Genomic DNA, 21,777 nt, shown 5'->3' on the forward strand with positions numbered 1-21,777 from the left:
TACAAAATATTATGAACAACCTGAAATTTCTGAAGGAAAATAAATTAAGTTTCAATAATATTATGCCTCAGTTTATCATTTGCACATTACAACTTCCAGATCAGAGTGTCCACAAAAGAACAAAAGATTTAGTCACAGCTATCTGGAACTGCATTTTATTGTATGATCAAAATGACAGAAGTCAGACAAAAAAAGACAAACAAAAAAAACCAAGACAAAATATTACAAAAATGAGACACATAATGACAAAAATGAGACAAACGACACAAAAAATTTGACAAAAGTTACAAAGCAACATAAAAATGGACACAAGTGAGACAAAAAAATGACTAAAAAATAGACAAAAAACACAAGCAAGACAAAAATGAAACAAAATGACAAAAACATGAGACAAATGACAAGTCACAAAAAAGAAAAAAAAAACCAAGACAAAATATTACAAAAATGAGACAAAAATGGCAGAAGAGCAGTGAGCAATCTAGTATTTTACTTTCTGATCAAAACAACTTGTCATGGTCTAGAAATGGTTTTAAATTTTACAGTTTTACAAACTTACAATTTGCTGTTAATGTTTTCGCTGTAATTTTCATCCCACAGGCCAGATTGGACCCTGTGGCGGGCTGGTTTTGACCCACAGGCCGCATGTTTGACACCCCTAGAAAAAGTAATTTTAAGCAGTTTTCAGCTGAAATTTGGTTAATTTTTTCAAACGATTGGTTCAAAGGCTGTCAGAAAGATGAACATTTTTCTGTTGTCTTTGTTTATACAGCTTCCATCTCTGATAAATGCTGTAATTATTGTCAGTTTTTAAAAATATGCCATGCCTTTCAAACCCGTCCGAGGGTTTTGGGGTTCACAGGGTTAAGTAGGAAGAGGAAAGCTGTCTGCAGACCTTCAGCACTGACCAACAAATACATCAAACAAGCTGTATGGTTGAATACTACATCTCTTCTTATAAGGCTGTTCTTGTCCCGTGTTCTTCTGTTCATCTGGGGAAAATGCTGATTGAAACAAGCAACACAGTGAATTTACTAGAACACACTGACATTCTGTCGTATTGATTTTTCCTTGGCATTTCTGTCCCCAGCAGCAAAGTTACAGTTTAAGTTATAGTGGATGCGATTTTGGAAGACCCGAGCTTTCAGCTGTGCTTTTCTTTACTCCAGTGAAAAGTTGAGCGAGTGTGAGTTTTAGTGCTCATTGAGAAAAAAAAATCACTGCAGTATTGTGGGAGTATCACGCTGATAAGAGGAGGAAGCAAAAAGAGGACGTTCTTGTACATTAACAGAAACATGTCAGTTTTCTCATTTTCCCTTCACAGTCGCTCTCTCCGCATGAAAACGTCTTTTCATGGAGCGACGTTGCCTCATATTTGTTAATGGGAACACTGCACTAAATCTTTGCAAAAACCACAGAGAGAGAAAAAGACGCTGATGCTGAGTTAGCTGCTGTACGTCTACTGCGTTTGACATTTTGTCCTCTGGCTTTATTGAACAACTGTGTCATTGCCTTATGCCAGTTAGGGGTCACGGACAGTGTGAAATTACTGGAAATGGCTCTCCCCTTAAGCACTAATTAGTGAGCTTGGAGGTTTTATAGCTTTTTAGAAGAGCTTTCCGCTTCAAAAATTTTTGGCCTTGTTTACGCGCGTTTGCCATGGCAACGGAGTCACAGCAATTTAGTAGCTGATTGGGCGTTGGCTAGCAGCAAGACGCTCATTGTCTCCACATAGAGCAGCGTTTTGTCTATTAAGTCCCTGTCAAAACATAGGATTAACAAAAGGATGGTCCAGCAGTCTAGTCTCCGATTTGGCTGGAAGTGAAGCGTTCATCATTTCCAAATGTAACGAACACAGTGTTTATTATTCACCATGTCCCGCTGAAATCAAGTGGAGATAATGAGAGCTTTGGCCGCATACAGTATAACAGTGTGCTCGGCGAAAGCACCAAGGAATTACATCACATACTGTAAATATAATAAATCATTTCCTTTTTCAGTTCAATTGTTTCTTTTAACAGTTGAAAAAATTAGACATAACAGCGGCTCATGTGCCAGAAGAGAAATTAAGAGTGGAAGTCAGTCATGTTTTCAGGAGAAGCTAAATGTAACATGGCAGACTTACTGTATATTCTATCTCCTTTGTACTTTTCTTTCCTCCCTTGGCTGCTTTATCGACCTCATGTCAGCCTGTACAGCAGCGGAACAACAAGGAGAAGTAAAGCTGGGCTACTCTTACTTATTTATGTATCTATTTCTGTATTTATTCATTACCTCCTCCATGCTTGCAGGGTTCCCAGTTGCGGGTTGCCTTTTGATTCAGCTATGAGAAGCATTACAATTGGTGTTTCCGTTTCACAGAGGAATCAGACAAAGCATAAAATGTATATGGAACAGTTCCATAGCCCTGCTTTAGATTTGATGTGTCCTGAAGTATAGGTGTTTTCTGCATTAAAGACTTGGAGGGAAACTTGGCTAAGTCCCTCTTTTTTTCAGCATTTTGTCCATATCCATACCTCACCCTGCTTCGGTTGTTGAATATTACATATTGCCTGGTAGTATCTGAATGTTGCTGTGGGCCACCTGTGCAGGTCGGAGCAGGCTGTGTGTTCAGGCTGTTGTCTTTAGCTGATGAGGGTAGTAAACCTGTGAGCGCCAGATGTTGCACAGCACTTGCGAACCGTCTCCCTCTCTCTTCTCGGTCTGCGTCGCTCTCGCTGCTCCTCCACCTTCACATCCCTGCTGTCTGTCTGTCAGCACTTTCCCAGTGGTGGTGTGAGACATGGCGTCAGGGTGCCTGGGCTGCCAGCTTCTGCCAGCTCACACTGTGACCTCCAGCCATGCCACCTCAACTCCACGTGCCAACGCCGCAGCAGGGCACCGCTAGGCATTTATACTGCGCTGGCTCCCGGTGCCAGCAGAAGACTCTTTTCATGTCATTTGGACTGTTTTGAATTGTAATTCGTACTTTATTGGTCAGAGGCAGCCCAACCTTTTCTTCGCGTAAGGAAGATCTAGTTTTTAAGGAATGCTGGACGTTTTCTGAAGCCTTAGCAACAGATGCACATTGCATTTGCATTGGAAGTTTTAAAAAACATATTTGCAATTCTAATATTGAGTATTGGAGACTAGGTTCGGCAATATGATAACTGTATTTGAAATGCTGATATCAAGACTTGACATTGGATGCTATTAAATATTATTCTGGTGTCACTATGAAATCCCAGATATCATATTCGCCCCAATATCAAAAATGTTTGCATGATTGTCAGCCTTAGTCGAAATGTAATTATTAGAGAGTTTGATACAATCAGTAATGTTGGACAGCAGCGGTATCCATGACAGCCTGTGAGTAATAACACGTATTAGTTACCCCAGTGTTTGGGTCAGTGTGTCTGCTTTGTGTCCGGCGATGAAGGGGCAGTATTGACCAGTTTAGGGATGAGCTGTGGATGAGATGATTGTCTCCGGTGTGCACCTGGGCGATAAGAAGGCGGCTCATGTCCTTCTTAGCTATCAGGCCCGACAGCCACATTATAACCCCCCTCCATCCTCTCCGAAACCCCCGTCCTTCTCAGCTAACCCCGGCCTTAGGAGCTCCTTAGGGAGCGCTGACTCAGGTGACTGGGTTTTAAACAGCAGCCCCACCCCCCTCTCCATCTTCCATGGCTTGAGTATGACCTTGCCTCCACCCACAGAAAGAGAGGAGGAGGGGGTTGAGGGAGGGCAGAAGTGGGTGGGAATAGGGCTAGGCCCTCATTAGCCAAAGCTGAGGTGGGACAGCTCAGGAGAAGTGTGCTAATTACCCAGCTAACAATGTCCTTGCCGTTCATGGCTTAGAGCGGCCACTTCGCCACGGGATAATAACCCCATCACCCCTCTGAGAAGTTCAGGATGGCATTATCATGATCACTTTAAATGATGGACAGAGGGTGGTGTTATAATGCAGCTAGCTGACTGATGGATTTGCCTTGCAGTTTCTCACAGTGAAGAGTGTAGCTGCAGCGTGTGTGATGGGTGTTTGGTTGGAATCACTGGGTGACGCAGATACTTTATTATAAGACTTTGAGCACAATTTTAAAAAGCTTTCCCAAAACCATCGGCCTCTCAGACGCAGATAGCTACTAATTTTAGCAGGTTACAGTCTAAAAAAGAAGTCTATCATTAGCCTAAAAAGTTTGCAGTCACAGTCCAATCAAGCGTCTCCTTGCTTAGTGACCAATGGCGACTGTTTTGTCTGAGACTGTTTTCTGACTCATTTGGTTCTCTGCTACTGAGAGGTGACTGGTGAGGCCAGCATGGCCAGCACGAGGCCTTTAGCTCTACCCTTCATCTTTTCTGTTAGCGTGTGGAAAACAGCTTGGCGACCGACAGCCTGATATTACAGTGGGAGCCTGTAATCATGAGACTGTAAAAACCCAAATCCAGCAGCCGCAAACAGTGTGGCCTCGTCATAGTGGTGGCAGCAAAGAACCATTTACTGCTTCTGTCCCATAAACTGTGCTTGCTGTGTCATACCAGACCCCCTTCATAGATGATTCTGCTTTCAATAAAGTTGCCAGTTAAGCCTGTAAATGAGATTCCTGCTCACACGAGAGCGGGATGCTGATACCATGAAACTGACATGAGTATTTACACATTACGCTGCATGATTTTAGAGAACAACAACGTGCCAAAACCTCCCTCTCCTCTTGGGCTTTGGAATGGTCTGTTATAGAGCATGTACACTGATAAACCACAACGTTAAAACCACCTGCTTAATATTATAAATAACTTTTGCCACCAAAACAGCTCCGACCCTTTAGTTAGATGGATGGGGACATCTGGGGTCACCCTGGGGTGTCTGCAGCAGGATATTGGCAGCTGATTCTTTGAGTTCTTTGTGGATGAGGCTTGTTTTGGTGCATCCCATGTAGTTTGGATGCTGGGTCAACGTTGTGGGCTCTTGGTCGTGTTTCTTGAGCCATTCCTGAGCAGTTTTTGCTCTCTGATGGGGGCATCATCCTGCTGGTTTAAGGTGATTGCAGCTGGTGAGGGGTGTTGCCATGGAAAGGTGTGTTGGCCTGTAACCATGTTTAGGTGGTACCTGTCAAAGTAATATCCACATGAATGTCAGGATCCAAGGTTTCCTAGTAGAATATTGCATTATAATGGTATGAAACGTGTTCGACATGAACATCACCTGCAACACAAATCAGGTGTATGTCGCAGTAATTTACTTGTAAATTACATTTAGACTGCTAGCTAAAAACCCATTCAGCCCCGTACCTGTTCTACGACACAAGCTGTCCGCCGTTGCACTGAATAAACTTGTGCTACACGGCTGCCATACTCCCCTTAAATGCTAAGCGGCTATTTCCCAACATTATGCCATTTAATGCGATCAGGATGATAATCAGATTGCAAATAAAATGCCTCCATGACACAGTTGTGCAGCTCCACTGGAGTGCGGAGTTTAGAAAGGCAGTGGATGGAGAATTTGGAAAGACAGAGGACACCTCCAACCAGATCTGAGGTTTAATCTGTAAAACCCTCCTCTTGCTCCCCCTCTGAGTGTTGAAGGGCAGGACAGGACGATTGAGAAACACTTGGACCTGCTATTGAAGTATTGGCATGACAACAGAAAAGTAGCTTTTCAATCTCCAGTGTCATATACCTCACATTTATTGTACTCTTTTAAATATTACATTCCTGAAAAGCAAATAAGACCAATTAAAGGTCTGATGGATCTATTTTTTTATCTGTCATATTCTTCTTTGTGTGTCTTTTAATATTATTCAGTTGCCATATTCCTCTGAAACGGTTGCGTGTAACCACAGTTTTAAAAGAACCATAATCAGGTTTTAAGCTGCTAAACCACTTACCAGTTGTGAATATGTTCATTAATACATCTTAGTGTGGAAGATGAGTAGGGATGAGACCCGAAAGTGCTGGATACGGTAGTCTGTCAGAGTGTATTACACACCTCAGAGCTAAGATGCAGTTGACAGGACAGCCACTTGTAGCTGCTGAGTCCTTGTGAAGGTGTGCATTTTATAGAGGATAGGTCTGTCTGGATGGAGAATTTCCGTGGTAAGTAGTGTGTGAAATGGTAGGAATTAATACGCTGCTGCTTTTTGAACGTACCGATTTGGATGGCACGGTGGAATTAAGTTTGTTTGTGGCTCCTTTTTAAACGCCCTCTCTTTTCCTGTGTGTGTTACAGTCGTGACAGTGACCTCTCTACAATTATCTCCAACCTGCACCACACCAGACAGCACGGCATGCCCGAAGGCCAGTCAGCCTCTGACCACAGCACCAGTACTGGACACACAGGTAGGACCCCACCATGCTGTCTGAGTGTGTAGCAGCTCGTCAGTAGTGATGTATCATGCCGGTAAAGCATAAGGTGTCCTCTTTCTTTCTCTCTCCTTTCTTATATTCCTTCTCTCCTTCTTCTTTTGCCTCTATCCTGATGATATATGCCCCTTTACATCTCCTGTAACATATGTAAACGTTCCATTACCCATTTAATTTACTCTAATTTGTGTGATTGGGGGACTTCAGCATAAGCTTATTACTCATTCCTAAAGGTCGCTCTCAGGTTGATTACTTAATGTTCTTCCCACATTCTCTGCCGCACTCCAGGATTTTTGTTAAACCCCCTGTTTTAAATTACTTCTGAATAAATAGCTTTGTTTGCCATTAATCCAATTTCATGTGAGCAGAGGAACCATGGTGTGCATGTGCTAAGCTAAGAGCTTTTCTTCGGGCTTACACACAGAACACAGACCGCATTTAATCACAGATATTTGTCAAGTCGCCTGTATCAGGATGGTGTGCAGCCATTGCAGACATATGGTCGTCAAACAGCCTCTGTGTCTATAACTGCTCAGCCATCGAGCTGCTGTCCTGGATGCAGCTGCTACACTGGGTTGGTTGTGCCTGTTTTCATGACATACAGTGTGTTTGTGTAATGTGCTGTATGATCGATAGCAACACTCTGCATAGAATTAATCAGTTTAGAATCTCTGACTGAATTTATCGCATATTTCAGTTTGGTTGCAGACCTAACAATCAAAAAAATTTTTCTTGGGAGGTCATTTTTCAATTTTGCATAAACTGTAACAATTCTAATTCGATGAAATATGTTTAACTCGTATCTATACTGACTGGATCTGAATTGGAAACATCAACCAGATAATCTTGTATGAATTTACCCTTAATTAAAGAAAGGGCTGCTCTTTTATCAGTAAATACCATACCTTTGCCCGGAGTTCGACCCTGTCCCTTCTTATCCCATTAGCCAGAGGCACAGCAAGTGGCATAATCACCTCCATACCCTCTCTCTGTGCGCTCATCTCCTCTGTCTGCCAGATTAGTTGTCCATACGGCGCCTCTGATATCAGGTATTGTGGGTGGAAGGGAAGGTGGTGGGTATTAGATTTCTCAACAGCCGCCTCGGTTTGGGACAGATTCCCACCAGTTTATTAGCCTAATCAGCCAGTAAGCTTGATAGAGAAATCAGAGCTCTTGTTAGTTTTTTAAAATGGGGGAATAGAAGATGGAATAGAGGTGAGGATGAAGGAGGTGCGAGCACAGTGTGGCCTCTGCCACAGGGGGTCCAAGACCCTAAAATCTGTCCGTTTGAGCATTAAAGGGAGATTTAACAGGCTGTCTAAGCGGCTCGCATCGTGTCTGTAAACAAGTCCAATCCGATCAGCCACTGGCTCTAATTCTGTCTGCCAGTGAAATTAGACACACACACACATTCCCAAACACACAATTACACACAAATAACACATAGTTATACAGATGCGTGCCTACGCAAAATCAACACAGGTTCAAATTTGCGTGCAAATACTTAGGTGGGTGAGATGTGCATGGAGTTTCTCAGAGCGGTGGATTATTTGACTTTGAGATGGAGGAGACGGTAAACGCAGCCATGATATTGTGTTTACTCTGCACTGTCAGTCAACTCTACTATTTGACTTGTCTTCCAAAAGTGTTTAACCTCCACCAGCAAAGTGTGTGGGGGAGAAGTGAGTCGGACAGGCAAGAAGTTAAGGAAGAGAAGAAGGAAAACAAAGCACCGGGGAGAGACAGAAATTCAGTGATGGAAGAAACATTTGGAAACGGAACGACAGAAGAAAGAGAGATGAATGAGTGCGGTGGTGGTATCAGGGGAGGGCAAGCAGCAAGTATGGCGGCGGCCGGCTGTGTGTGCGTGTCTGTGTGTGTGTGTGTGTGTGTGTGTGTGTGTGTGTGTGTGGGTCAGGAGGAAAGGGAAGCAGGCTTGCCGGGTCGTCTGTGTGCCGGAGTGGGCCGTTAATTAAATCTGAGGGACAGACAGGAGGGCTGCCTCCCTCCTTCGCTTCTCCTCTCCATCCATCCCTCCCTCCCTCTCAATCCCCAGCCACTGGCTATTCAGAGGCTCTGTGAGGAGGGGAGGAGGGGAGTCGGGGGAGGCGGGGGAGGCGGGGGGAGCAGGGGCGCCGACGCTGAGAGTCTGGCTGCCTGTGGAGACTGTAAACCGTGGCTCTGCGGTCAGACCGGAGACTCAAACAGGCAGATAAGGTGTTTTTGGGCCGCCGCTCTCTCTCTCCTCTGCTCCCTGCACTCAGACTCCCAGAGGCAGTTACAGCCTGTGTGTGGTTGGGGGTTGTAGCGGCGGTTTGGGGCTTGAGCACATTTTTGTGTGTGTTTGTGCATGCGCACCTTTCCATGTGTGGTTTTTAAAGGCCTGGTTTTAGATGTTTGCTTGCGTGTGAATGTGCAGCCCAGCGTGTTTGTGCAAGACCTTTCCTTTTCAAACCGATTGGGAGTGAGGATAGCTTTTAAAGTATTACCAGCTAGTTATTACATGATTAGCATAGAAAGGTAATTCTACACTGGTAAGCATTCCGGGATTTGTGCTGATATTAGCTCTGTCACACCAAAGCGAAAAGGGAAATGTGGGTTTGCACGTATTTTTAAAACATCCCACTGCTTAACAGGGATGTAATTGCACTGCTGTAACAAAATGGTTTGTCAAACTTATTGTTCTAAAAGTCATGCTAACGCCTCTGCCAAGAGATAAAATCCAGAGATGACTGAAGTAAATAGTTGAGTGAATATTGAAAATAAGTAGTATTTCTTTCCTGTCAGAGTACTTAAAGGACTTATTTTATTTTCACAGCCTCATCAGTTTTTGAGGCCTTTATTATTCAATTCAAGTTATTTTCTTTCATTTCCAAACATCATTTTTCTGTTCATCCCTGATGCTTAGTGTAACGCATTACGAAGGAACACTTGATTAAAGTCAAATGACCGTTCAAATTTGACTAATACTTACATAGAAGTATTCATTTAGGCTTTTAAATGTTCAGCAACCTATGAACTGTGCATTGTTTGATAGGAATATTAATATGCATATTTTGTCCTGAGTCGTTGCCTAGCAACAGTCATTGTAAGCGGAAGAAGACAGATGAAAGCTGGAATGACAGACTGAAAGATTTAACAAAGAAAGCAGAAAGAATGACACAAGGTCACTAAATTTTTAGAAATAATTTTGTTTTTGCAGATTTTACTTGTTGGAAAAAGTTTATTTGAGAGTTCCAAGTCTTTACTGTGTGTATCTTGGCAGATATTTCATCTTGTATATTGTGTAGCGTTTTCCTTTGCATATTTTATTTATATTTTATTTTTATGTTTCCTTAGTGTTAAACGGCATGCAGAGTGGACGACAAAGGAAGAATTTCACTGTGGAGGGAAACTGGTTTTTAACTCTGTATGAGACAGAAAACATTTTAAAGTTACAGTCAAGCCCGAAATTTTTCATACCCCTAGCAAATTTTGACTTAAAGTTACTTTTATTCAACCAGCAAGTTTTTTTTTGGATTGGAAACGACAGAGATGTTTTCCAAAAGATAATAAGATGATGTAAAACAGGCATCATTGTAAAAAAAAAAAAAAAAAAAAAAAAGTATTTCTCAGCTTTTATTTACATTTAACAGTAACTTTAAGTTAAAATTTGCTAGGGGTATGAATAATTTTAGGCCTGACTGTATGTTCAGGACAGAAAAATAGATTTGAATATTAATTTGCTGTTTTATTCAGCGTTCATTCCATGTGAATTGAAAAAAAATTGAAAAAACTAAACTTTAATTTAATATTTAAAACTTTTTTTGAAATGATTTTCACCCGTCCAGAGCATTTGGACAAGAAGGAAAGACTGTAATCAACAGATGATATTTAGGATAGAATTTTCCATTACTAGCCTGTAGGTTTAGCTGTTATTGTGTTCCATATGACAACGTCACAGGTTTGAACTAAAAGATCCGCCATATTTTTGACGCTCCATCATCTGATTTCATGATTTTTCCTCCAAATTGGTGCTTTTCGCTGTCTGAGTCTCCAACTTTATGTAGCATTGTTCCGATTTCTGCACCTTTTGCATGTTGTTGTTGTTGGCTATGCATCCTCCCCTTAGCATGATCACAAACGCTTCCCGCTCCAACTCCCATCAACCGCCCCCCCCTCTCAAACCATCCTTCCTCCCCCGTCCGTCCTCCCCTCCCTTTCCCAGCTGCATCGGCCCGTAAGCCAATCAATAGCAGGGCTTTCAGGGCCGGCGGAGGCCCCGGCGCACGGAGGGGGGATCAATAAGTTATTAGCACCATTCTGTCAGCTGTAATGTGGAGATTGATCGGGGGGCTGCGGCTGGCGGCCCACCCCACGTCCCCGCCTGTCACCCACCCTCCCACCCGCCTCCCCCTCCACCCAGCCGCTCTCTCCCTCTCCACGCAGCTCCCCCCCACCTCCTCGGCCTGATAAAGATGACAGATTAACGGAGTAAGAGAGGAATTAAGGAGTCTGGCTGTCTGAGCTGTCAACACGCTCCATGGGATGGAGAGGAGGAGGAGGCATGAAGTTTGAGGGAGAGGAGGAAGTCAGAGAGTCGGAGTGAAGGAGGAGGGGTGGTGGATGCTCTTCCTGCCTGATGATTCGCCCTGGTGGTGTCACATGAAAGAGGAGTCTTTAGGCCCCGCTGTTTCCTCTTTCTCCTTCTGTCCCTCTGTTCTCATCCATCTTTTTCCCTCGGTGGGAGAAGCAGCAGATAAGGAGGAGGTTAAGTAGCAAGGAGGGACCGGAGCAGAGGCTAGGTCTGCTTCTGTTAACCCTCCTGTTGTCCTCATTTACGGGCACCAAAAAATATTATTCCCTTGTCTGAAAAAAATCCAAAAATTCAGCAAAAAAAAATTCCTCAAATTTCAGAAAATTTGCAACACCTTCAAGAAGAAAATTCCAATAGTTCCATAAAAGTTTCCCTTAGAAGTTTTATTTAAAAAAAAAAAAAAAAAAAAATCCCCCAAATTTGGGAAGACACTTCAGGGAAATATTTTTTTAAAAATGAGTAAAAATCTTCCAAAAAACATCTTAAAAATATCTAAAGTGATTACATATGTATCTGTAAAACATCTAATATTTATTTAAAATCCAGTGAATATCGCTGGATTTTGGTTGATTTTTTTTCTGAATGTTCTTAAAGAAACTTTCTTAACATTTCTGGGGGGTTTTTTGCCAAAAAATGTCTAAAAATTTACCAAAAGTGTTGAAAATGTGGACATCAGAAGTTTCACTGTGAAAATATATATATATTTTCCACATTTTCAAACTTTTAAACAGGTCAATTTGACCCACAGGACAACACGAGGGTTAAAGAAAAAGTTAGCCTGTTGACTGCTGGTTGACCATGAGGCTGCTAAAACTATCTGGACTCAATAATTGCACTATTTTTGACAGTTAAATCACAGCCTTAATGCTGAAATATAACTCCAGAACCGCTAATTCCTTCGCAATATTACCAAGCAGGTGATAGGAAGAGGCCCGGGGAGGCAAACTTGACTGTAAGCAGCGTTAGTGGGAGTAAAAGGGTTAGTATGGATGCTAGCAAAGCTCAGTGTTCGGCATAAAAAGGGAGCGCCGGTGCTCTAAGAAGCCCCGTTTAATTGGCTTTAAAAGCTTTCCACCCTCAAATCTCTGGCCCTCGGGCACTCGCTCGGGAGACGCAGTGTCTTGAGTGAGGTCGGCTCAAGAGACAACTCGAGTGTGTGTGTTTGATCATGAGAGGCTGTGGATGTGTGTGTGTGTTTGGTAGAAGAGGGGTTTTAACTAATGGGGAGGGGGGGTTCTCTGCCTCTTTGTTAATATTTCACTAATAGGATAGATGGAGACCTTCAGTGTTTTTTTTTTCTGTTTTTTTTTTTTTTTTTTTGAAAGGACCCATGAAGAAAATGCACCGAACGTGATTTGAAAACGAGAGGGAAAAACACAATGATAGATCATGAAGGAGATGGCAGGAAAAAGTAGAAATTGGAAAAAGCATTCAGTGTGTATATGTCCATTAGCGCCCCCCCCCTTCCATCCCCTGCCGTCTCTTTAAGATTGTATAGGAGGTGGATCTCCTCAGGACCTGAGAGGCAACATCAAACACCGGATCATTAGTAAACCTCCTTCCTCCCTCCCTCCCTCCCTCTCCGCCGTGCTCACTCGCCCTCTCAGGCTCCTTCAGCAGCACAACAAAATCCTCAGAGTCCCATCTAAATCTGTCTCCGTCCCCATCTGCGTCTGTCTGCCAGAGTGGAAAGGGACACAAGTTTGGGTAATAGGTTATGGGTTAAAGGTCAGACGCCACTCCTGTTTTGGTAACTGCCCCTCGCTAAGGTATAGATGACATCAGAGGTGGACACATGAGAGAAAACTCCGTGGATGTTGCACTGAAATCGTGTTTTTTGTGTTTTTTTTAACCCTCCCTGTTCATTGTTTCTCCGTGCTGTTGACACGGGCTGTGCAAATGATGAAAAATTGCTTTGTTGAAAAAGAGAGGCGGCAGGGAGAGAGAAAGGAACCGTTCTCCTTGAGGGAGGAAAAAAGAAAAAAAAACACTCCCCCAATCCCTAAAAATACGTACTGAGAAGTGAGAGAGAGAGAAAGTGAGAAAGAAGGGAAGCAGTTGCTGCTGTGTCTTGGCTGCATATGTGAGGGAAGAAACGGCGTTAGAGAGAAATCAGAGGTGCATGAGATAGAAATAGAGGAAGAGAGAGAGAGGGAGATAGATAGAGCAATGACAAACGGCTCTTTCCTTCCTGCCGGCGCTGCGTGCGATGTGCTCTGCATCCCTTCCCTCGCTGATTAGGCCCGTATTGATTTGAGGTGTGTTTGAGGGGAGGGAGAGGTGGAGGTGGAGGTGATGGGGCGGGAAGGAAGAGAGAGATGAGAGGGGAGGAGAGGAGGAGGAGGAGGAGGAGAAGGAGGCAACCGGGATGGGGGGGGAGGCTGTAATTGTACACTAGATGCTCCTCTTTGGTGGCAGTGGTGGAGGAAAGGGTCCAACAGGGAGGAAGAGGAGCAGGATGAGGAGGGTGTTAATGGGAGGAGAGCTCCTGATGGGGTTCAAACACACCTAGACGAGAGCAGGAAAGACAAGGAAAGCAGATGGAGTCATGAGACCGGAGTGTTTATGAGGGGAGGACAGCGGGAGAGCGGGTGTCTGTTGTGGAGGTACAAAAACTAAAAATAAACACATGATATAGACGTAATGTCGGCAAAGAGCTGCTGAGAGGCTCTGCAGCATATTCAGGCTTTTGTGCCAACATCTGGAAAAAGGCGGAGAAGAGAGAAAAAGGAGAGGAAGGACGGTGATGACATTTGAGGACAGACTGCTGGAAAGAGATGTTGCAGGAGGCAGAGCCGTCCTCACTGCCTTCAGATAGACAAACACGTGAATAAAGTGGGCAGATCTGTCGTCCACAGCGGTGCAGGGCCTCCTCTCATCTCTGACACAGCAGCTACATCTCCAGATGCTCGTGATTCGCTCCTCATTCTCTCCACCCATCACTTTTTCTCCTCTTTGGCACCTTTTCACTCTTTCTTTCTGTAACGCTGCATTTCCAAAGCAGCACTGATGTATACAGGTGAGCACAGAGCAGAGTGCTGGTAGCAGGCCGTTACTCTGCTCTTTTTTCTGACTCCCTTTTTTGTGTTTACAGACGACCGTCTAGGCAAGAGGAGAAGCTTCTCTCCCAACAGCAGCAGCGAGTGTCCCTCTGACAGTAAGAAGTCACGCAGCGTATCCCCCAAAGGTAAGACTTTTACAGTGTGTCGGTGTGCTGAGACGCTACAGATGTGTTTACATTCGATTTACTGAAGGGAAATAGGTGAAAAGATGGAAGTTACAGAGTAAAGGAGGAGAAATGAGGCCGTATTGATTCAGCTGCTGGTGATCTGTGTGTTAAGCCGAAATCACGCTTCTTCAAAGATATTCGGAAATGTCTCTGCAGACCTATGTGGAGAAAGGAGTTATGGGTAACTGCAGGTTGCAGAGGCCCACAGAGCTGCTTCATGCGAGTCGAGCAAACCGATTGGCTGATCCAGCTTCCTATTGGGAAGGGAGGCAGTTTGAAATGTGAAGGAACGTGAAGCAGCTGCAGAAGCATTGTTGCTTTCTCACGTAGTTGAAGACAGTTCGGTGTCATCTCTCTAGTTTGTGAATCCAGACTGTTCTCTTACACACTGACAGTTGGATATATATGTATTAGAGCAGGGGTGTCAAACATGCGGCCCACAGGCCAAAACCGGTCCTCTAGAGGGTCCAATCTGGCCTTCAAAGTGTAAAAATTCCAGAGACGACATTAACTGCAGATTGTACATTAGTAAAACTACAAATTTAAAATAATTTCTAGACCATGACAAGTTGTTTTAATCATAAAGTAAAATACTAGATTGCTCATTGTTCTTTAGTCATTTTGTGTCTCATTTATGTAATATTTTGCCCTGTTTTTGTTGTTTTTTGTCTTTTTTTCTAACTTTTGTCATTTATATCATGTTTTTGTAATTTTGTTTCTCATTTTTAGTAGTTTTGTGTTTCCTTTTTGTCTCGCTTGTGTTTTTTCTCGTATTTTTGTCATTTTGTTCACTTTATTCATTGTTTTTTGTCTCGTTTTTTTTCTTTTTTTGTCTCACTTGTGTCATTCGTCCATTTTTTTTGGCTGTGTCTCATTTTTGTAATATTTTGTCTCATTTTTGGGGGGCTTTTTGTCTTTTTTTGGTCTGACTTTTGTTGTTTTGATCATAAATTAAAATACTATATCATTCACTTCCAGATACCTGTGATTAAATGATTTGTTCCTTTGTGGACATTCTGTGATCTGGAAGTTTTAATGTGCAAATGATAAACTGAGGCATAATATTGCTGAAATTGAACTTATTTTTCTGAAGAAATTTCAGGTTGTTCATCATGTTTTGTAAAAAGATAATTTCTTCAATATGAACATTTTCAGAATGTACTTTTTTGTCGTTGTTTATAAACTATTATGCTGTAATTTTACTGGTCTGGTCCACTGGAGATCAAATTGGGCTGAATGTGGAACCTGAACCAAAATGAGTTTGACACCCCTGCATTAGAGGAAGAAAGTAAAGGGTTATTTCACCCATTTTACCAAAGCATAGCTCTTATGTTTTAGTTTTCTTTAGAATTTTGTCAGAGATTCTGCTTCAGCTGCTTTCATAACATTAGATAATTTTCGCGCCATCTGAAAAAAAAATACCCCTTTTTTTTATGTGCAGAGCCTGAATTACTCAGGTCAGCCTCAGCCTTACACTCAGGTGTAACTTTCAGCCATTTTCTGATGGAGATAAATGAAAACTGATTTGAGTGAACTGATCCTCTAACAGGAAAACAGAGCACGGGTGAGTTTCCTGTCCGCTTTCTTCCAAACCCACAGAAATATCCGTAGCCGCCACATGCCGCTGTAAACATACACTTTCTCCGGTTGCTCTCCGTGCGAAATTAGCACAGCATAAATGATGGACCTTGACAAGGCACACCTTGGCAAGACAATGCCCCTCTGTAGAGCTGCAATCCGGTCGCTATCCTCTATTATTCATATCTCCCTCGTGTGGTGTGAAACCGGGCCCCCGGCATGGAGTCGGCGCAGCCACCGAGTCCGTCCCTCTGGGCTCCCGAGGAAGACTTCCTGACTGATGCATTATACAGCAGCAAAACCAAGGGCAGCTCACCACACGTCCAGCATTATCTCAGCAGGCACACCAACTACATGCATACACACACCCTTATTATTATTATGTGACATGTTAATGAAATGTTACTGTGTGATTTTTACATTTTGTCCAACATTTAGACAAGAGAAAGTGTAAGTAAATCTGGAGCTGGAGGTGTGTGGAGTCCAGCTGTGACCTTTGTCCACTGGGTGACCTCTGACCAACATCAGACCTGCCTGGAGCCTCTTCCTCTTTCTCTGTGTATAGAAGCACTCATTCCTGGCCATTATCGTCTTACTTAGTCACAACCATGCTTCTGAAAGATGCATGGGTTTGTTATTGGTTGGGAAGAGCGCGTGCGTGTTTATAAGTCTGTTTGTGTACTCAGGCTTGGCTTCCTTTTAAGGCAAATGGGGCTTGTGTGTTGTTATTTTGACTTTGTGTTTTTCGTGCCTCTCCGAGTATGCTGGCTTTTAAATCAAACAGCCGCCGTATACGCCTTGCATATATTCTTCCCTTTGCTGCATATTCACATAAGCGAGACGAATAAAGAAGACTGCGTGAGTGTGTGTTTGTGTGTGTGTGTGTGTGTGTGTGTGTGTGTGTGTGTGTGCAGGCTGCTGTCCACAGAGGAGCATTTAAGCCATTTCAAAACACTGCTGATCCTGAGTCTTAACCTTGAGCTCTGTCCACACCCAAGGCCTGACTCGGCACCTGTGTGTGCGCGTGTGCGTTGGTGTCTGTGCGTTATCTGTTGTGTGTTATCTTCTTGCCTCCGAGTCTGGCGACAGACACTATCCTTTAATGACTAATGCAGGTGGAGAAATAGACTAAAAGCGAGACGGAGAGGGTAGCGTACGGATGGAGCCACAGAGAGATTGGATGCCGCTGCGTAAATGATGTCTGTTTTTCTTTCAGTTGCAAAGTCGGCACCCCCTGCTGTGTTTAGAGAGCAGGAAAACTTTAGACAGGCACAGACTGGTTGCACACACACACACACACGTGCACACAAACACATCCACTTGGAGGACCTTGGGTGGATTAGCTGGAGCTTGGCAGTGGAGACAGAGATGCTTGCGTGTTCGCTTCCTCCCTCACCACCTCCACCCCACCTCCGCTCCTCAGCGCCACTCCTGCTCGCCTGCCCGGGGCCAGACTCAGGTTTCAATAAGGAGGAGGGTGGTAAAAATAACCCCTGCTTTCCTTTGCCTCCTCCTCCTCCTCCTCCGTCTCCCTCTTCTAACTCCCTAACCACCTCCCCATATCCCCCACCACCCTTACCTTAGATCATGTTACTATTGACAGAGAGGGGGAGGAGGGAGGTCAGAGAGAGAGAGATTAAGTATGGGGACTGACAGCTAGATAGATATCATACACCACATCGTCTTCACAACACCTTAAACACAGCACAGGAGCTACACACACATACACACACACACACACACACACACACAGCGATGGAAGTGTTTTGTGTTCTTTTTGGGGTTTCTTTTTTGTAGTTTGTATCACAGATGGTCAAAATCTAGTATTGCAAAACAACTCTACTTCTGACCTTGCAGCATTTGCATGGATGCTGCTGTGCTTTGTGGAATCATGAGTTCACAGTGGGGTCAGGCTCAGAGCATTAACAATGCATGGGTATATGTGTGCAGCTTTATGTGTCGAGGCTTCCAGGCCATCAGTGTCATGTACTTAATGACTGATCTGTGTAGAAGTATGTCCTCTGGCTGATGTTTCAGAAAGGTTGCGTGCCGACAAGAGCAGTAATCATCATAAAAAATGCAAGTTTGTAATGTTTTAAGACTTAATTATCCTAAAAATAAATCTGTTTTCAGTCCAGATCCCCAAATGTGACAGAAAAACATTCCCTCCTTTCAGATTTTCGAAATTAATATGCAAAAAATGCAAGCTGGCTCCTGGACAGCAGTAAATGAGTTCTCCATAGAGAAAAAGTCAGACTCACTAGATTTAAATTTAGTTCTTATCTTGTCGGTTTTAGAGTAAACTCAAGGTTTAGTTTGCTTGAATGATAAACAGCAAGCTTTGATTTTGAGTTTATGTTGTCTTGAAATGACTTTTAGCTGCTGAATCAAAAAATGTTCTGAATTTGGGACCTCTGTTTGCTATTTGGAGCCACAAATGATTTGAAGCTGCAGTAGTGAATGTGATATTCATAGACACGACTGACGTGGAAATACATGTGAACATCATAATCATTGGCTGAAAATCTAGTTTATTCTACAAGACTAAGATAATAAGTTAGTACCATCTTCTCTCTTCAGAAAACTCCCAGAGCCCGGTGGTGGAGGCGGTTGGCAGCCACGGCCACATGAGCCCTGAGGAGCACTACAGGCGCATGATGTCAGCGCTCAGCGAGCAGGGGTCCTACGAGGAGCAGCAGCAACGCCTCTACCAGCTAGCCAGCAGCATGGGTCTACCCGGCCACGGTCAGTCCACAGGCTCTGGATTTGTCTGTGTGTGTGTGTGTGTGTGTGTGGATGTCATCATTATTATTAAGGATGTCCGATACTGGCTTTTTTGGCCAGTAACTAATATGCCGATATTGTCCAACTCTCAATTTCCGATTCTGATATGTACTGATACCGGGCTATTTAACTAATTTTAGGTAATATCACATACACATACACATGCCTAATTTTATTGTGATGCCCCATTGGATGCATTCTCAAATGCAACAAGAGTTTCCAAATGTAAACATCGTCTGCGAAACAAGAAAACTACTTTGTCTCAAACAAGTGTTCACACTCTCCCTCCCTCCCTCTATTAACAAATGCCGGTGAAATTCAGGCATTATTTTATCGGTTTTCATGATAGGCAAAAAAAAAAAAACATAACGATATTACATTTTTATGCCAATATCAGGCTGATAATATCGGTATACCAATATTATCAGACATCCCTTTTCGTTTGTTTTTTTTTTTTTTATTGGATAGGTGTAGTGAGAGACAGACAGGAAATGGGGGAGAAGAGTCGGGGGAAGACATGCAGCAAAGGGCCACGAGCGGGAATTGAACCCGGGCCACAGCGTCGGGGACCAGCCCCTGTACATGGGTCGCTCTGCTTAACCTGTTGAGCTATATGGGTGCCCATTATCAGACATCCCTAATCATTATCATAATAATGACACAGAGCAGGGCCAAGAACTTTGTATCAGTTGATATTCATTTTTAATTACCTATTTTTCAATAAAATCCCAGCAGATAAGAGACGTAATTTGCAGAACTGCTTTAATCCACCTATTAAGGTACATGGGTGGTAATTTTAATATTTCCACAGCAATGAAAAAGCCACCATGTTGAGGTTAAGACCCAGACTAGCTGGTTTAACTGGCATTTGTGCACCCTGATTTAAAGTCCCTCAGTCCTCAAAGCAGGCCTCAGGTGGAGGTAGTTGTGGGTTAATCAGGGTTGAGGGTGTCTTTATATCCTGAAGCCCATCTTAGAGGGGCAACTATTGGTTCCTCCAGTAGAGGAGGTCTACCTGCATGGATGGGTGAAATCGCAACCGCTGCAGACTAGCACACCTCGGGAGACCAGCATGGAAGTTAAGAAGGAGAGCGACAGAGAGTAGCACACTCCATTATCCAGGTTTGACAGGCAGTTTAGGAAGCAGGGAGCTCACCTAGAGTTTGTTCATGCAACTGAGCTTCACCTTTTCATTATTTGCTTTCACGGTGTTTGATGCATTTAAATTTAACTATGAACATTCTGTTGAATGATAAATATGTCCAAACATATCACCATCATTTTATCACCCAGGCCTAATAGACCAAACGAACCTCAGTGCACAGTTAAAATTCTACATGATGTTTCCTACACTATCAGTAAGAACCGACTCATGAAAGATCCAGATGTATTTTTCCTTTAGTTTCTTTTTTTTGTTAAGTAACTTGAGATTTACCTCAGACTGAAAGAGTTTCCTTCTGAAGCACGTCACCAGCTTCTAGGGAAAAAAAAAAACACCCCTTTTCTCATAACCTGTTACCAAGTCACTGAGGTGCAGTGCTGCTTTGTACCCCCAGAGTGTAGCGCTGTGTTCAGAGCACCATGTTAAGGTGTCCCACATTGCTGCCATTGTAAAACCCCAGCCATGGAGACGGCTGACGTTTCTATTTGCGGTGCTTGCCCACCCAGTGTCAAAGTGTCACTCAGGGTGATTTCTGACCACCCTGACTCTCTGTTGTTAACACCCACAAGCCTTCAAATGCATCAACGGCGTGATTGATCCGAGAGCTCTCATTGGCTGCCTGCCAACCCTCTAAATCTCCCAACACCCCGGAAACCACCAGCGTGTCACACATCTACTCAGATTCTACAGACATAAAATTTACAGGTTTTAGCTTGAGAGAATTGTAGTTTGACGGAGGGAAAAAAGAAAATGAGAAAAGTTTCCTCGTTTGGGTTTTATAAGTTGGCTTTATATTCATTTCACTATGTCTGCCATTAAATGTTAACCTTTTTCTCACATTTTTCTGAAGAACGTAACATTAAGTCCTACCAGTCTTTATGAGCTCCTTCGCAGTAGCATAAATCCAATCGATGCTCCGGCTGAATTGTAGTTTGAGCTACTTTTATTTTTATTTGATTAGTAATGATTTTTAATTGCTGGCTGCAAATCTAGGGGGCGAAGCCTATAAATGCTATAATTGCCTTTTCCCCATGTCTTGGAGGAGTTGGAGGCAAAATGCAGTGCATTGTGGGAGTTTTTTATGGCCCAGGGCTCAGTCTGATGGCTGGCTTCCTTTCCCAGAAGCCTCGTTGGTTTTGAGGCAGGCGCTCTGGAGAAGTACAGATGCAGACTCGCTGCCTTTCTTCACTTCCACATTCCAAATCGTTTGATAGTTTCCACACTATCCTTTATTCTGAACACATGCATTCTTCTTCCAAGGCACACTTAAAAGTCATCTATGTGCAAAAGAAGAGGAAGCAAACAAGAGACACCAGGAATAGAAGTAAAAAAACCAAAAAAACCCTGAAGAGAGGAATGGTCAAAGGAAATGATGAAGGAAAAGAGATGAGGGAAGAGTGCATAAGTAACTCCTCCTAGAGCAAAAATAAGAAAAAACATCCATACTTACAAGTTTACAGTTTGTTTGTCACATTCTTAAATTCAACTATCGTCACAATCACAACTTTCTGGTAAGAATTTCTTACCTCTAAGTGGCAGAGGACCCATGGGCACCTCAGCCGCCTGCCACGTCTCTGATGCTGCTAATATTCCTTCCTGCCACACCTGGCAGCTTCCTCCTTTTGCAAGTTTATTCTCCAAACGGATTAGAACACTACCTGCACACCCTCCACCTCTCTCCAATTAACGGGTGCAGCTTGTTAAGAAACTGACACTCTCAGACGGCAGCAGTCTAGGAGTTGGGACGGAGGGATGGCTGTTTTGTCTCTCGAGAGGCTGACGTGAATCATTTCAGCAAGAGCCCCTTGACATTGACCTGGTCTCCGATGGGGCCCCCTGTGACCCCCTCCTCCCCTCCCTCCCTCCCCCCCAGGGCCCCTCATCCCTCCTATACATCTCCCTCTCAAGCTTGCTTTTATACCCCCTCCCCGCTTCCTCCTCCTTTTCCTTACCGCCAACTCTTCCTTTAGCCTTGGTCCCCGCAGAGCATCCTTTCATGTGTTTGAAGTGCAGGGCACAGAAAATGAAAGTGTGTGCGTGAAAGAGGCGGGGGTGAAGAGGAACTCGGCGTGCATGTTGCCTGGGTGTGTGCGTGGATGTGTAGGTGCAAGG

At 43.6% G+C, this 21,777-nt stretch overlaps 1 protein-coding gene across 6 annotated transcripts in view; it reads left to right on the forward strand.

Annotated features, from left to right (window-relative positions):
* Positions 1-21,777, forward strand: part of samd11 (sterile alpha motif domain containing 11) — a 112,397-nt gene that overhangs the window by 71,048 nt on the left and 19,572 nt on the right. For all 6 annotated transcript variants that reach the window (XM_055012578.1, XM_055012579.1, XM_055012574.1 and 3 more), the window contains 3 exons: positions 6,203-6,312; positions 14,007-14,099; positions 18,300-18,464. In XM_055012578.1, the coding sequence (XP_054868553.1) occupies positions 6,203-6,312; positions 14,007-14,099; positions 18,300-18,464 (368 nt within the window). The remainder of the gene's footprint in view (positions 1-6,202; positions 6,313-14,006; positions 14,100-18,299; positions 18,465-21,777) is intronic.

The sequence above is a fragment of the Amphiprion ocellaris genome, chromosome 8, assembly GCF_022539595.1.
Source record: "Amphiprion ocellaris isolate individual 3 ecotype Okinawa chromosome 8, ASM2253959v1, whole genome shotgun sequence".
NCBI lineage: Eukaryota > Metazoa > Chordata > Actinopteri > Pomacentridae > Amphiprion > Amphiprion ocellaris.